At 45.3% G+C, this 16,765-nt stretch overlaps 1 protein-coding gene across 10 annotated transcripts in view; it reads left to right on the top strand.

Annotated features, from left to right (window-relative positions):
* Window positions 1–16,765, top strand: part of PDE4D (phosphodiesterase 4D) — a 634,082-nt gene that overhangs the window by 477,023 nt on the left and 140,294 nt on the right. The window contains exon 1 of one of the 10 annotated variants that reach the window (XM_053408760.1): window positions 4,628–5,211. The exons of the other annotated variants lie outside the window; for them this stretch is intronic. Within the exon in view, the coding sequence (XP_053264735.1) occupies window positions 5,147–5,211 (65 nt within the window). The 5' untranslated portion in view covers window positions 4,628–5,146. Of the gene's footprint in view, window positions 1–4,627; window positions 5,212–16,765 lie in introns of those variants that run through there. 10 annotated transcript variants of the gene reach the window in all.

Below are 16,765 nucleotides of genomic sequence, written 5' to 3'. Positions count from 1 at the left end.
GAAACTGTATTCCATGTCTGAAGATGAACTGCAAGAACTCAGGGAGTTCATAGATCACAACTTGAAGCGGGGGTTCATCCAAGAATCTAAAGCAGTGGGGGGCAGTCCCGTGTTTTTCGTGAAGAAGAAGGACACGCCCCAACGGAGACTCATAGTTGATTATAGGATCATAAATTCCAAAACAAAGCCCGCAGCATTCCCCATGCCCAAGATCGACGACCTGCTCGCGACGGTGAGGAAGGGACGGATCTTCACCAAGTTGGATCTACGAGGGGCGTACAACCTTATACGCATGCGGGAGGGCGATGAGTGGAAGACAGCCATGTTTACACCTTTAGGCACCTATGAATATCGCGTAATGCCTTTTGGTCTGCAAAATGGCTCCCATACCTTCCAAGCTTTCATGCATCATGTGTTAGCGGGACTCCTCTACAAGAAGTGCGTCTGCTTCCTGGACGACATCCTGATCTTCTCGGAATCGCAGGAGGCTCACGAGAGGGACGTCAAGGAGGTCCTGCAGAGGCTACGGGAGCACAGACTTTACGCCAAATTAGAGAAGTGCCAGTTCGACATGACGGAGGTGGATTTTCTGGGCTACAAGCTGTCCGACAAGGGACTCGCCATTGACAGCGCCAAGGTCCGCGCGGTGTTGGACTGGAAGAGCCCGCGCAATCGGAAGGAGGTCCAGAAGTTCGTCGGCTTCGCCAACTTTTATCGCAAGTTCATCAAAGGGTTCGCGAAGGAGACGGCGGCCATCACGGACACCCTCAGCTCCAAGGAGAAGAAGTTCACCTGGACGGCCCAGGCAGAGCAGTCCTTTCGGAGACTCAAGCGTCTCTTCGCGTCCGAAGAACAGCTGCTACATGTAAACCCCAGCAGACCAATGAGGGTTGAGACGGACGCCTCGGACAGAGCGGTGGGGGCCGTCCTGTTGCAGCAAGATCCGCAAGGGGAATGGAGGCCGTGCGCATTCTACTCCAGGAAACTCAGCAAGGCGGAACAGAACTACACCATCTGGGACAGGGAGTTGCTGGCCATTCATGCAGCTTTCAAGGCGTGGCGGCACTTCCTCGTTGGAGCCAGACACACAGTGCAAGTCCGCACGGACCATAAGAACCTGGAGTACTGGCGCACGGCGCGGTTCCTGAACCAGAGACACATCCGCTGGGCGGAGTTCTTTGCGGATTTCGATTTCCGGATAGAATACATCCCGGGAGACAACAACGTCATGGCGGATGCACTATCCAGGAAGCCGCAGTATCTCGAGGAAGCGGCGCCGGTGGCGGCCAAGCACATTTTCGCACCGAAAGCGTGGGCGTGCGCTTCAGCTGCCGTGGACCTGGACGCGGTGCGTCGAGCGCTGCAGACGGATTCGTTCGCACAATCCAAGATGGAGGAGGTGCGAAAAGGCACAGCGAAGGACGACGAGTTCCAGATACGAGACGGACTGCTCATCCGCAAAGGGGCTCTCTACGTGCCCGGAGACGACCTCCGCGCGAAAGTCTTGCAGCAGCTACACGACGCGCCCAGCGCTGGGCACTTCGGCAAGGACAAAACGGCGGAATTAGTAACCAGAGACTTTTGGTGGCCCAAGGTGAGGGGAGAAGTCGCGGATTACGTCTCCAGGTGTGACACCTGCCAAAGGGCCAAGCCAGTACACAGGAAGCCGGCGGGTCTACTAGAACCCCTACAGACGCCGCTCGAACCGTGGGAGAGAGTGGCCCTGGACTTTGTCACAGATCTGCCCAGCTCGCGAGGCAAAACAGCGGTGCTCGTGGTCGTAGACATGTTCACCAAGATGGCGCACTTTATTCCGTGCGCGAAGGTGGCCACAGCGGAACAGACCGCCAAGCTGTTCATAGACCACGTGTTCAAAGCTCACGGCTTGCCGCGGTCCATCCTGTCCGACCGGGGTCGCCAATTCGTCTCGAGCTTCTGGCAGAAGCTGCTGGGCATCCTGAACGTCAAGATCAACTTAGCGTCAGCACGACACCCGCAGACCAACGGACAAGCGGAGAGGGTCAACGCCATCATGCAGCAGTACCTGCGATGCTACGCCAATCAACAACCCTCGACCTGGGTGGACTACCTACCGCTGGCCGAGTTTGCCTACAACAACACGAAGCACGGGTCTACGGGAGTGACACCGTTCTTCGCCAATAATGGGCGGCATCCCAGAACTTTCCCGGGGTTAGAGACGAAGGGGGAGGGGGAGCCAAGGGGAGCAGAGCACTTAGCAGCAGAGTTACAGGAGGTCCACGAGCAACTCCGAAGGCAATTGGAACTGGCGAAACACGCCTACAAAATGCAGGCAGACAAGCACAGGAGGGTCGGGGAGGACATCCAGGTGGGGGACTGGGTCTGGTTAGCAGCCCAGGCAGTGCAGGCCAGGACGCTAGCTAAGAGGAAGCTCAAGCACAAGCAGCTGGGACCTTACCAGGTCGCGGCACAAATCAATCCAGTGGCCTTCCGGTTGACACTCCCGGAGGGCTCCAGAATGCACCCAGTCTTTCATAGGTCAGTGCTCACACCCTACAGGGAACCCCACAGGTTTCAGGCGACAGGGAACGCGCCAGACACACTTAGTGAATCTCCGAAGAGGGAGGGGTCACGGAGGGCGACGCCACTCAACGAGGTCACGGAGATTTTGGACTCGAGGTGGGGGGAAGAGGGGGTGGAATACCTCCTCGCCAGGGAAGGTACCCCAGCCAGTGCCAACAGGTGGGTACCGTGCTATGCCGTGGAGGAGCACTATCTTAAAGACGAGTTCCATGCACTCTTCCCACACAGACCTATGCCGGCAGAGTTTTTCGACGACTGGCTCTTCACACCCACACTGTCAGCCAGTACGTTCCAGGGTTTTTCATCAGCTGAAGAGATGACGCCGGACACTAGCTCCTCGGAGGGGTCTCTCTCGGGGTTTGCCACAGACCGCTCCTATTGGTGGGACACTCAACCGGAGGTGGGGTGGCACAGGGAGCTGCTGCGGGGACCTTTGCAAGCAGTCTCACCAGAGGTACCCGGGGGAGGGGAGGACATGAACGTGTTGGGGGAGGATCCTGGATTCGGGCACATCAGCAGAGAGATGGAAGCAGAGGAAATCGACGTCGACGAGCCCGTTGCGGTTGGGCCGGATCCAGTGGACCGGCTACACACCAGGGGGGAAGAATGGTATCCCGCACTCACACCCACAGGACTGGAGCACCCGGAACCCACACCCGAAGAGGGGGAGGGGGGAAGGGGGGGCTTCGAGGGGGGGATGGATGTCAGGGAATCAGGAGCAGGAGCACTGGGGAGAGAGGATTGGGAGAGCGAAGGGGAAGAATCTGAGGGCAGCGTAGGGGAGTATGACAGTGGCCCGAGAGATTCCATGAGCTTCTCCAGCGAATCAGAAGATTCCCAGAAGGGGGCGCCGATGGTCAGGGCAAGGGGGGTCCCAGGGGGGACGCACCAGAAACAAGGAGCCAGAGGGGAACCCCAAAGCAGCAGTGGTCTGACACTTTAGACGTGGGGCTGCGCGCTGCGGCTCTGGAAGTGAAACTGAACTTCAATAAAGACTTTTATACTTAACAACGAAGCAGCGTTGGTCCTTTGTGAGCTGGGACCTAGGGCAGCCCTGACAAGTATGTACATAGCAAGAACGTAACCCAAAAATGCATATCTTACCTCTTTCACAAAACTGCACATGCCGACACTTAAGAGAATTTCAGATGGCATTTCTTTTAGGCAGGGGGGTTTATGATTAATGGTTGGCTGGGCATGTTAGCTGCTTGCAAGGGAGAGCCTCTGGGCATCTTGGATGGAGCAGCTCATGTACAGCTCTCGCTCCTTTATGAAACAGGACCTTGGCAGCAATCCTATATGAGCTTTTACTTGAGAGTAAGTCACAATGAAGGGACGTGGGTGGTGCTGTGGTCTAAACCACTGAGCCTAGGGCTTGCTAATTGGAAGGTCGGTGGTTCGAATCCCCGCGATGGGGTGAACTTCCGTTGCTCGGTCCCTGCTGCTGCCAACCTAGCAGTTCGAAAGCACGTCAAAGTGCAAGTAGAAAAATAGGTACCACTATGGTGGGAAGGTAAATGGCATTTCCGTGCGCTGCTCTGGTTCACCAGAAGCAGCTTAGTCATGCTGGCCACATGACCCAGAAGCTATATGCTGGCTCCCTCAGCCAGTAAAGCGAGATGAGTGCCGCAACCCCAGAGTCGGCCATGACTGGACCTAATTGTCAGGGGTCCCTTTACCTTTAAGTCACATTGAACTCTGGAATTTGCTTCCAAATAGCATGATTAGGATTGTGCTGTGCATAGTATAAGACCTACACATACACTGTATGGTAAGTGTGAGAGTGAGAAAGAGAAAGGGAGAGAGAGATTGAGGCTTATCAGCCCCCAACCATTGTGCATGTATTCCTTTTAGTTTAACTTCCTGTTTAGCATCTCAAGGTGTTTTCTCAACCAGATGTCTCTCAGCCCTCAAGCTTTTTGTGTGATTAAGCAGCTGGTTTCTCTTTCGGAAAGCAGTGGGGAGGGAGAGAGGGAGGGAGGGAGAGAGGGAGGCTGCAAGATATCAGAAGGAAAGAGAGTGAAGAATTATGTTCTCAGGCAGTCCTTGCATTGAACAGGAAGGGGTCATAATGCTCTGTGCTCTTCCATTTACCCTGGCACCTCTGCAAGCGAAGCTTCCCTGGCTACTTACTGGTGCTCCAGTGGCTCATCTTCATATTTTCCTTCTGCCGCCCATCAACAGTTTTAGCATGTGGCTGACCTTTAAACCTGTTATTATAGGATTGCGAGAGAAAAGCGATCAAGAGGCTCTTTCAGCTGCCTTGCTTCCCATGTGACCTAGATGGAGAATAGATTCAAAATACGGTTCCTCCTCCCCCGGCAATGCAAGGCAGAAGAGAAAAGCACTGTCACTTCCAAACAGTGCTGGCACAAAGGCAGGGAGGAATAAAGCCGAGAAGAGCTCCAGTAGTTTAGGACTCCTCTCAAAGAGGCCGGATTTTTGTTGCAAGGAGTAATGCTTTTGAGAAAGCTCCTGTTCTTGAAGCATGCCTGCTATTCAGAGGGAATACCTGGGGCAGGAGGAGCGGTGTGAGGACAACTGAAGTTTCACTGCTAGGAACACCTGGGATTTTACTTGCAAGATGAGTATTATTATGAAGCCAAGATCCCGATCTACCAGCTCATTAAGAACTGCAGACGCAACTTGGTAATGTGGCTGTTTTACCCCCTGCTTTGCTGACACTGCCTGCCTGTCTACAAATGCTCTGTTATATCGTTTTGTGCTAATAAATTGTGTACATGCTGATTCCACAGATTGGGGTGCAAGGGTATGTCCAATCCAGAGATCACCTTTGTTTCTGTTCTACCTTGTTTAGCATGGGGGGTGTATGGCAATTTAGCTTTCTTGAACAGAGGGAGAACTTCTGCTGCCTTATTATTATGGACAACTTTTCTGAGTTGGCCTTCTGAAGGGAGACTCAAGGTAGTAGCTTCTATTGCTTGCTGGGTTTCTGTTTTGCTTTTCTGGTGACAACTTTCCCCTTATTTTTCTTGCATTCAATAAGTCAAGTGATGACAGATCATAGGAAGTATGGGAAAACACAGACTAAGATCTTGTGATGAGAGATTTTATCTTGTGTACTTTCCCTTAGAAAAAAAATTAAAGGGGAAAATGCCAGCATGTTCCTCTTCTCTCTTAACCCCCCCCCCCGCCCCACAAAGAGGCATGAACCAGGACAACAACCAGTGCATTTTAAAATATTATTTTTAGAGCTGGTGTAGCAGAATGGCTAACACAATTGCCCTGTGCCTGTTTGCTCAGAAGCAAGTCCTGTTGTCTTCAATGGGGGTTACTCCTAGGTATGCATGCATAGGATTGCAACCTGAGACTGAGCTATGGGTCAGGAAGTCTGCCGCTCATTTGAATCTCACCTATGCCATAGACTTCCTTGGTAGCCTTAAGGAAGTCACTATCTCCTAGACTTGTTCTGCCCACTTCCTGCATGTGGAGGATAATAATACTGAATTGCCTGAAAAGGTTGTTGTAAGGATTATAACTAGATAATGCACCAGATGCACTTGAAGATGCTATGCATTTTTTTTAGTCAGTATTCTTTTTCTTAAACATTGCTATCCTAGCTTTATTTACTTGAGAACAAGTCCCAGTGATCAAAAGTAGTGTTTTCCTCTGAGTAAAACCTGCAAAGGATCGTACTCTCCATTTCCTAAGCAGTTGCCAAAGTTGTAGCCTCTTCTATATGATGGATCTATAAATTATAAGGCTTTTCAAGATGTCTGGCCAGGAAAGGGCAGCTTCACTGATACCTGTGCCCTCTGGGCACATCCTAGATGTTTATTTCTAGATGTCCTGACATTCTATCATTTTTGCTTATGTCATCTCTGTGCACATAGAGAAGCACTAAGAGATGTGATTTGTTCTACCTCTAGCTCCAATTTTGACATGACGCTTCTTGCAAAATGTAGGTTTTTGCTGCAGTCGTTTGACATTCATTATGGATATTCCTGATTGTTGGCTTAGCCTTCTTAGCAGAGTCGTCAAATGTTTTACCTGGGGGGGCCATCAGCTATTTGATGTCATCACAATAGCCCCAGCAACATCATTGCAAGTTATAATGAGATCTACAACAGTGGTTTGGGTTTTTTTATAAAAATAATAGTAGTAGTATTAGTAGGTCCTTAGTAATTTTAATAAAACCAATAACAGTATGAGATTATGGTAAACCATTAATCAAACTTCATTCTTCTTCCATGATGTTGTGAAGAAGCGTTGAATTTTCTCAAGCTACGTCAGCCACATAATACCGTATTGCATAGTTGGTAATTTCATGGAAACTGTTGCCAGCTTTCCAGCGTAAAAGCACAAAAGGCAGTGCTTTGAGAAACAGAGACCAAACATTGCAGCCAGACCTTATTCAGGCAAAACCTCAGCTGACGTCACAGATACTTTCTGCTGGGCGGACCAGCACTCTGTAACTGTGAAGTTTCTGTCAGGTTTTATTTTTTTAAAAAAACACTACACCACAGTTTTTCTCTCCTTTTTAAATGTTCATTTTCTTTCTATAGCCCTTTATTGTTTTCCAGCAGCCAGATAATATTCCACAGTTCTTTTGTTTTACTTATTTGCTCAGTTTAACTGTAACTGATAAGCCTGCAGCTATTTTGCAGAAAAGCTTTAAGTGTGACACGTCCGTCCAAAGTATTTCATCTAGTACCAAGTGGTAGATGGAAGTGAGAAAAAAATGTTGCCACCTGCGGCAAAGAGTTCCCAGTTTCCCTCTAGTATAATCCTGCCCCTGTAATCGTAGGATTGTAGAGTTGGAAGGGACCCCAAGGGCTATCTAGTCCAACCCCTTGACAGCCACGCCTGGGTGGGCTCGAACCACTGACCTTCTGGTTAACAGCCAGATGCACTGACCCAATAGCACCACAGAGAACACAGTGCAATTCGGGAAAAATGAATATTTTGTTAAGTGGGAATGTAGACAAATTTCTTTTCCTAATATAGTATTTCAGTGAATTGTTTATCAGAATAAGTTCCTTATTGCTATTTCCATTGACTCACAAGCGTATCTTCCCCTGATTAGTGTAACCAATGTAAAAATTTCAGCATGGCTTCCTTCCTTCCTTCCTTCCTCTCTCCTTCCACAGCTTTGATCTTCTAGTCTCTTAGGATACCATGGCATCTATTTGCCTGTCTCTGTGGCCTTATTCTTTTCAGAACATTGCAATTATCCAGGCTGTTTGTCTTGAGTTGTGAATTGGGGGACCCAGAATGCCAATTGTGAATGCTGGGTTAATGTGCACCGAGGTGTAAAATGCGTGATCATCAACCCGAGACTGTGGCCATGATGCTTGAATACTCTCACCTGTGAAATAAACTTCTCCCTGTATTCAAAACTAGAAAGTCCAGAAGACATTGAGGCAGAACTTTCTCCCTAACATGGCAGCTTGATACAGTTTTCAGACCAGCATTTGCACATGATCTGAAAGATCCTCATTCATAAAAAGAGGTGCAAATGCAGAAGTCCTCTGATAGGGCAAGGGATGTGTATCTGTGGTACAGTTTGTGCTTTGCATGAGAAAGGTCCAAAGGCCCTTCCCTGGCATGTACAGGTAGGGCTAGGAATGTCTTCTGAATCTCTAGAGCATGGGTAGGCAAACTAAGGCCCGGGGGCAGGATCTGGCCCAATTGCCTTCTAAATCCGGCCCGCGGATGGTCCGGAAATCAGTGTGTTTTTGCATGAGTAAAATGTGTGCTTTTATTTAAAATGCATCTCTGGGTTATTTGTGGGGCATAGGAATTCATTCATTTCCCCCAAAAAATATAGTCCGGCCCCCCACAAGGTCTAAGGGACAGTGGACGAGCCCCCTGCTGAAAAAGTTACTGACCTAGAGAGCTGCTTATGGTTAGAATAAAGGTAAAGGTAAAGGTAAAGGGACCCCTGACCATTAGGTCCAGTCGTGACCGACTCTGGGGTTGCGGCGCTCATCTCGCTTTATTGGCCGAGGGAGCCGGCGTACAGTATAGACAATACCAAACTTGATGGACTTGATAAGGATACCCTGGAGAAGGGAAGAGCACAGACGCAAATATGTATTTTTAATTTTCCATGTCCCTTCCCCCCCGTTTTGTGTAAATTCTTGTCTTAGGAAGAATTCTCAAGAACTCAAAAGCTTTCCAAAATTCTACAACATTTTGGGTTGCCCTAATAAAGGTATTGCCCACCTGTGCAGTTTGAATGGTTTTTCTTTTCTTTTTCTTATGAACCAACATGGCTACCTCTGCATTTTAAACATTTTCAATTGCCCTGGTGTACTTCTGGTTACTATGAAGGATGTGTAAGATCGAGTTAAAGTACAACTGATTTCAGCAGAAGAGACATTAAAGTGCATGCTTAAGTCACCCACTAAAATCGGTAGAGCTTAAAAATTAGCTCGATTGCATTCTAAATGGGTGGGGATTTTTCTTGTAAGAAGTCTGATTCAGAGGGAGAATGAGTTACCTATGATACATCTTGGTCAAGGTTGTGTTTATAATTACGGTATATAATATGGCTTCTGCTAGAGGAGGAATAATGTTTTCTGTTGTTATTGCATAGTGTCAATCTGCAGCTGTTTTCTGGCTTCCTTTGGGAGTCAGTTTATGATGTTATATGAAGTCTTTTATTAGCAGCATTGTGCATTAGCCATTGCCCCTGGAAACATTTTGGTGTGTAGTTGCCATGGAAAGAAGGGGGAATGGAACTATAGATATCTCTTAGTAACACTTTTAACTAGTGGAGTCAATGTGATACAGTGGACAGTGCTAGCCTTGGATCCATGTCAAATCTTGTCCTATCTCTGTAAGGTCCTTTGTATGGTAGTGGGCAAGGCATTATCTCCCCCCCCCTCCATCCTTAAAAAAGAGGAAGGAGCATAATAGTAACCCGCATCACTATGGTGCTCAGGATAAATCACAGCAAAGTCTGAGAAGCACATTGTAAATTTAACTGCTTCCTAAATGCTAGCACATGTTCAATACCTGGAAAGCCACATTATCCATTTCGCATTCCATAACTGCGATGGTGAATATTGGATATATTTTGGATATACAGTGGTACCTTGGGTTACATATGCTTCAGGTTACATACGCTTCAGGTTACAGACTCCGCTAACCCAGAAATAGTGCTTCAGGTTATGAACTTTGCTTCAGGATGAGAACAGAAATCTTGTTCCGGCGGCACGGCAGCAGCAGGAGGCCCCATTAGCTAAAGTGGTGCTTCAGGTTAAGAACAGTTTCAGGTTAAGTATGGACCTCTGGAATGAATTAAGTACTTAACCCGAGGTACCACTGTGAAGTGGTACCTCGGTTTAAGAACAGTCCGGTTTAATAACGATTCGGTTTACGAACTCTGCAAAACCAGAAGAAGTGTCTCAGTTTGTGAACTTTACCTCGGTATAAGAATGGAATCCGAATGGTGGAAGGCCTCATTAGAGAAAGCGCACCTCAGTTTAAGAACGGTTTCAGTTTAAGAACTGACTTCCGGAACAGATTAAGTTTGTAAACCCGAGGTACCACTGTAGTTGAAATCAGTCAGAAAATATTCACAGGCTTGTGAACTAAGCCATATATTAGGCCTTTATAAGAGGGCCCACTAGAACCAGCTCAACTAGAAGAAATCAATAAGCAGATTAACTCCAGCTGTGTGTGAACACATTGACCTTGGCAATTTCTCTTTCCCAGCTTTTCCTCTTTCCAACCAGGTTCATAGTCTCCACTATGAGTCACATCTCTCACCCTCTATCTCTCCACAACACCTCTGTGGCTACATCATTCCCAGAGGAGTCATCACCCTCTACCCAGCAAAAATAGGTGCAATTCACCGACTCACTTTTCAGCAAATGCTGAGAGCTAATTCACCTGCTGGAAAGCACAGTTCTTGCTTTGGAGCACATGCCACGTTAACCCCACTAACCACTTTAGCACAAAATTCAACAGAGGAGGCATCATTTTATTTTCAACTTCAAAGTGAAAAACAGCGCTGGACTCTAATTTTGGCTGTGCAAATCATCCAAGACACAAATCATCTGATGTCTTGAGCTGATTTGGATTCTCTCCAAAGTGACACACATTGCCCTAGGTGAAACTCTTTCTTTTAGGGTCTTGGAAATAATGTTTCTATTGATGAAGCTTAGAACAGTGTTGCCTCATGAATTCATAGCCTAGCCAGTTATCTGCCATTGAAACATCTGGTGCTTTGCTTAATAATGTGGTCTCTTCCCAATTTATTACACTTTAATGTCATGTGGTTGGTGTCTGCCAATTTTCTCCATTGAGGTCATTTTGAACTTCTAGCCGACCTCTGAGAAATTTGCAGCACCTCCCAGCTTTGTATCATTCACATCCTTAGTGAAGATACTGATTGGTATGCCTTTCCCAGAGTTGCCTTTCTTTTATTTTTTAAATGGGTCAATCATTTTCTTTCCCCCAATCACCTGGAATGCAAGTACTCAATTGCATTAGCTTGTGGTTCTGAGATGTGCCTGGCTAACTCCTGCAACATCCTTCACTGAATGTCACCAGGCTTTGCTGACTTCAATGTATTGTCCTTGTTATTTGGCATGCTTTTTGATTATCTTGCCTTTCCTTCATCATTGTTGCCAGATCTCTCATCACAGCCTTCTCTCAGCCTCTAAGGAGGGAAGCCATGTCAGCTCCAGGTTTAGGGGAGGGGCTTCTTGGCCAAGGTTTTTTGGGGGGCTGGTTGGGCCGACCTCCTCCTTCCTGCTATTGCCATTCTCAGTTCACCCTCCCTTTAGGTCCAATCCATACAGCTGCCACAGGGGGGGTGCACAAGGCAAGTGAAGGATGCAGTCCTGCATCATCTCCTTACACGTGTCGCTGCTTGAGGTTCTTGGTTTGCCCCAGTGAGCGAGGGTGTGGTGACCAAACAAAACCCAAGAAGCCACAATTTGTATGGAAATAATTATTTTAAACATATCAGCAGAAGGGCAAGCAATAATTTCAGTTTACTAAGATTTAAGGGTAATAATATTGAAGAGAAATCAACAGCTCAGTTGAGAGAGAAAGAGAAAGAGAGAGAGAGAGAGAGAGAGAGAGAGAGAGAGAGAGAGAGATGGGAAAGGATAAATACGTGCAAGTAATGAGTAAATGGAGAACAAAATAGAATATGAATATGTAGTTTAGCTTTTAAACTTAACTCAGAAGAGCAAGATGCAACTTGGCGATTATAAACATTACTTATGACATGAAAAATGTAACATTCTTAATTATTCAATTCCCCTTTCATTTGCCCCCTAAAACTTCCACCAGTTTAACTTACCGTAGTTAAAAACTTTGCTGTATTACAACACTATAGTAACTTCTAAATATTAAGAAAAGACAAAAGAAAGAATATGGTAGTTACCTATCCAAGCAGTAACTCAAAGGAACCAGTTTCTGTGGGCCTGGGGAAGAGCTGAGTGGTAAATTCAGGATTCTGCGGGTAGGATCCAGAAAAATCCAGATGAAGGGGAAAGGGTAGAAAAATAGAATAACGAATTAGGAACTGTGCTTGGGAGTAAGCAAAAATTGTCAGGACAGATTTAAAGCAGGAAACTCCTTCTTCTCTTTTAAAAAAGCAAGCAGAACATGCAAAAGTATAAGAAAAATTTGGAGCTAAGCAAAATTTTAAACAAGCAAAGAAGTGAATTCTAGTACAGAGTGCAGTCTCTCTTTTTTATCCCCATTGCACCTATAATTTTCTCCATCCTGGTTTGTCCCATTTTGTTGCCCACTTACCCCACTAAAAATAAGTTCTGTAACGTTAAATGGCAGTTCATGGGACAAACACCGGCAGAAAGAGTTGTCCATTGTTTTAGGGGTTGATGTGATCCCAAACTTATTGGGCACAGGGAGAGTCAGAAATGTCGCCCAGGGCTGCTAGCCACGTGGAATAACAAATCTCGTACCTTCTTCACAAGGCCTTGTCAGCATTTCTGGTTCTCGCTCTCCAGACAGAAAAGAACTTTTGCCCTCAAGACAAGACATTCCAACCTACTTCTTTCATGAGCATGAGCTTCTTGACCAACATTGTTTTCTTCCATTCGCCGTTCATGTAGATTTGCCCCCAGAATTGAGCTCAATAACACTTTTTGGACACTCAGGAGAGGATGGGGAAACAGGCTGTGGCATCAAAGAGGAGCTGCCTGGCCAAGACGCAAGGGGAATCAGGCATGGAGGTGGCCTGGGCAGGAGAGGGAAACTCTAAAGCAAATGGATTTCAACCTTTTTCTATGTCACTTCTGTAAGTTTTCCAAAGACCACACTACTGTGCCCTAGCTATAAACAGCCAACTCTGTATACACTTTATGTGACAAGCTGAGTGAAGTTTTTGTATCCGCCATCATGTGAATGGCAGAGAGGTTTATTTATTCGTTTGAAAAATTATATCCTATCTTTAACTATACATGCTCTCATGGCGGCTGACAGTTAAAACAATCTACAGTAAAACAGCCCAAAGCATAGCAGAACAAAACTTCTGGAAGTTACACAGGATTAAGCAACCAGTGCTGGCTGGTTTTAGCTCAGTTTAGACAATGCAGAGGCAATGTTGGTGGCTGGTTCATCTGACATAGGAGGTAGCGGGCAGTCTGTTCTGGAGGGGGTGGTGCTCCCCCTAAAACATAGTTGTCTTGCAAGGAGTGCAGAAATGTGCACACACACAAGGAGAGAGGGAGAGACAGAGAGACACAGACAGACAGACAGACAGACAGAATTCCCTTTTAAATGTGCACTCATGATTTGTATTTCTGTTTTCAGTGCTATTTGCAACTGCATAAAAAATGGACGGGGGCAGTCATAACACTTCATTGCCCTGCTTTTGTTGTGCTGTGGCCCCTCCAGGCAACAGTAACGTGGCAACATTGGGGAATCATTGCAGATCTTAAGAAAGCAGAATAATCCTACCCCTAATGCACTACTGCTGTGTCAAGAACATACTGCAGAATACACCTGCCACAAAACACCAGTTTGGATGGGCTTAGAGAAAGAGGTTGTCGAAGGAGAGAAAGGGATAGAGAGAAGGGGGTGTCCCCAGCTGCAAGTGACTCCAGACACACCCATTACCGGTATTCAGCCCCTACTCCTGCCCTAAAAGATCAGACCCTCAGCTTGGGGGATCAGCTGGTTGACTCAGCTGTGTCAACACAGGCCAAGTAGCTTTCGCAGCACATAACATCTAACACCATGGGAGGCTGGTCTGCCAGATCCTACTACCTCTAGGCAGAATACCTTACTCACAGTTATCTATGACATCCCAGACTTTGATTACCTCAGTGTGTGAAATGTGGGACTGCTCATTGGAACTATGTTTAGTTCCTGCTGCTGCTGCTGCTGTTAGATTGCTAAGTGAGACCTTCTTTTGACTTGATTCTTACTCGTACATCTGATTCTTTAACATCCAATGTTTGTTTTATTACAAGGTTTGGGGGGGGGGAGTGCATTACTTGCACAAAGGCAACGCAGCCTATAAAATTTCTAATGAGTTAATTTGTGGGGAGTCTGTTGTGAAAGTAGCTTTGTCCTGTGTTTGTTACAGAAAAGCTACCAAAGAAAGCAATCTGGGCTGAACCTGGTGAAGAGAGTATGGGAGGGGAAGGATGAGTGACTAATTTTTATTTGCTCCTGCTGCCTTGTTCTGTGCAAAAAGAAGAGGGAGCCTGTAATGGTGTTTGTGGAATGTGGAAAAAAGCAGCTCTCCTCTTCCTGTTCTATATTTGTCTACTGCTCAGTTTTACGGCTGTTTCCCTGGGTTCTGTTTATTTAGGGGGAGGAGTATAAACCACTTAAGCAGTTCCCAGGTGGTGTACATAAAACAATTGTTGATAAAACCAACAAAATTTCAAAAGCAAGTCCAGCAAACTACATTATATGTCCAGATAGGCATGCTGAATTTTTTTAAAAGGTTTTTAGTAAGCATCTGAAACAGTATAATGATGGTTGAAGCATAGGTTCTGCTACACTAAAAGTTCCTCCCCCCTCTCTTTTATTTCATTTGTTTAAACAGCAGTTAATTACAGTAAAGTAGTAGAGGAAGAAAATTGTTTGTTTGTTTAGTGACGGGATTTCTAGACCGCATTTATGCCCTTGTGCATCTCCTGCTTATTTCAGTGGAGCTTATGCAATGAGGATGTTCCAATGGGTTGTTCTTAATAAGCTCTCATAATGCACCACTGGAGGTGGCTGCCTCGTGACTTTTGCAAAAGAATGGCTTCTTCCTCCTCCTAACATTGGGAAATGCTGAATTTTTAGTGTCTTCTTTTATTGGATGGTGCATTTTGTATAGTCTCTGCTGTGCTTGAACGTTAAATGAGCAAAAAGATAGGAAGATGCCTCTTCAATCTTGCAAAGCACTCCAGTACCAACTGCATGCCTCCAGTCTCTTGTGCGTTCATAGATTTATTGAGCTTGACACTAGTGTGTCTGCTGCGTTCTGAATTATTTGTGAGAAGGAGCAACAGTATTTTACAGACAATGACCTTCTGAATTAAATATGAACATTAAGAAGTCAAAAGGGCTGCAATCACAGTAACAGTGTAAGGGGGGGGAAGCTGTTTGCCCTATTATTCGAGAACGGGGTAATTCTGCAAATCAAATGCCTGTTATATTCAGGGAGTCAAACCATTAATGTTGTTCTTCTATAGCTAAGGGTTATAGTTCAGATTCAGCTATGAAACTGTTCTGGTTTAGTTCTGGTTCAAAGCCAATAAAGGCACTGTAATTGATTCAGCACACTTTCGGAACTGGATCATTTCCAGCTCATGGGAAGCAGAAAGTTAAAGGCTCTAATTTGTTACATATGTCAGCTGTCACCTGTAAGTACTATGAAAGATGCAAAATAATAACAACAATAACTAAAGCACTTAATAGTAAAATGGCAACAAATGATAATTAAAGTGTATGGCAGCCTTAACCCTCAAAGTCACATGCCTTTGAGATGTCAAGGTATAGAATGACATACTCAGAGTAGGCCCATTGAAATCGATGGATCTATTCTATGCCTAGTTTGATAGATTGGCTTTGCATTCTGAAGATAACATTTGGTTGGGATCATGAAGTGTGTCACTAAATCGGGTTGTTTTTTTGACTCCTTATTTTGTATTAACAACTTGCTCAGGGACATTTATGTTTTGGGGAGAAAATAAGGATTTGGTTTTATTCTTGGTATCTTCTATCTTTCTGTTACTGGTTTTTTCTGCATATGCTGCTGAATGAGATGGTTAAATTATTATTATTTATTTAATTGCTTGACTTCTCAGGTAGTAGAGTGGATTGTACCACTTCACACAGTGGAAGAATGCCATTTTTAAAAATTACTTCCCATATTTGTTGTTGTTTTTTAACAAGAAAAATCTCCCTGCAAGTAAAGCATCTAGCATAGAAGGAAGAAATCTCATCCAACCCAGTCCTTTCTGTGCTGCTTTTCTACCTGCAGAGTAATTTTGCATAGAAGAGGATTACTGGCTGGAAGTATTATTTTAAATGTCTGAGTAAGCCACCCTAAAGGTCTTTTGTGAAGAAGGACATACTTCACGTATAACTACATAAATAAATTCAACAGTGTGATTACTGTCTTGCAGTCAGAAATAATGGCACAGTCCACTCTGCGACCTCAGGATTCTGATCACCTCAGGCTTTTGTGTCAAAAGCTCAAGAACTTGACAAAATACATTAACCCTTGTGCTCACTGCATCCTTGATTGGTAAAATTTGAAAATAGAGATTGGGGAGAAATTTCATTCAGGTTGTATTTAAAGGCAAAGCTACCTAATTCACACTTTTAAACCAACATGTGAACCAAAACAAAGCCAACAATTTGAAATTTGTGGTTCCCATAAAATACATTATTTTATTGTTTGCAGAAATGTGTATATTAGGCAATTGCATATAAACCTGTGAATATTATTATTATTATTATTATTATTATTTATATCGGAGGAATTCTCACTAAATCACTGGTGAATTTTCAGGAAGACTTTTTAAAAAAACATCAACAACCCACAACCTAATGTTGAAATATGGAGAACTGAACTTTTAAGAATGGAAAAATGAGAAAATTAAATTGACAGATTCTCCCATCTCTATTTGCATCATAGGTTGTTGTTTTTTAAACCAGAGGACTGTATTAGTCACTTCACTTTCCCACATGTGTTCATTTTTGAAATACCAAGAATGAAGCAGAATAAAATAGGACCCAAGAA

This window comes from Podarcis raffonei, chromosome 11, assembly GCF_027172205.1.
Source record: "Podarcis raffonei isolate rPodRaf1 chromosome 11, rPodRaf1.pri, whole genome shotgun sequence".
Taxonomy (NCBI): Eukaryota; Metazoa; Chordata; class Lepidosauria; order Squamata; family Lacertidae; genus Podarcis; species Podarcis raffonei.
This window is presented reverse-complemented; position numbering and strand designations above follow the sequence as displayed.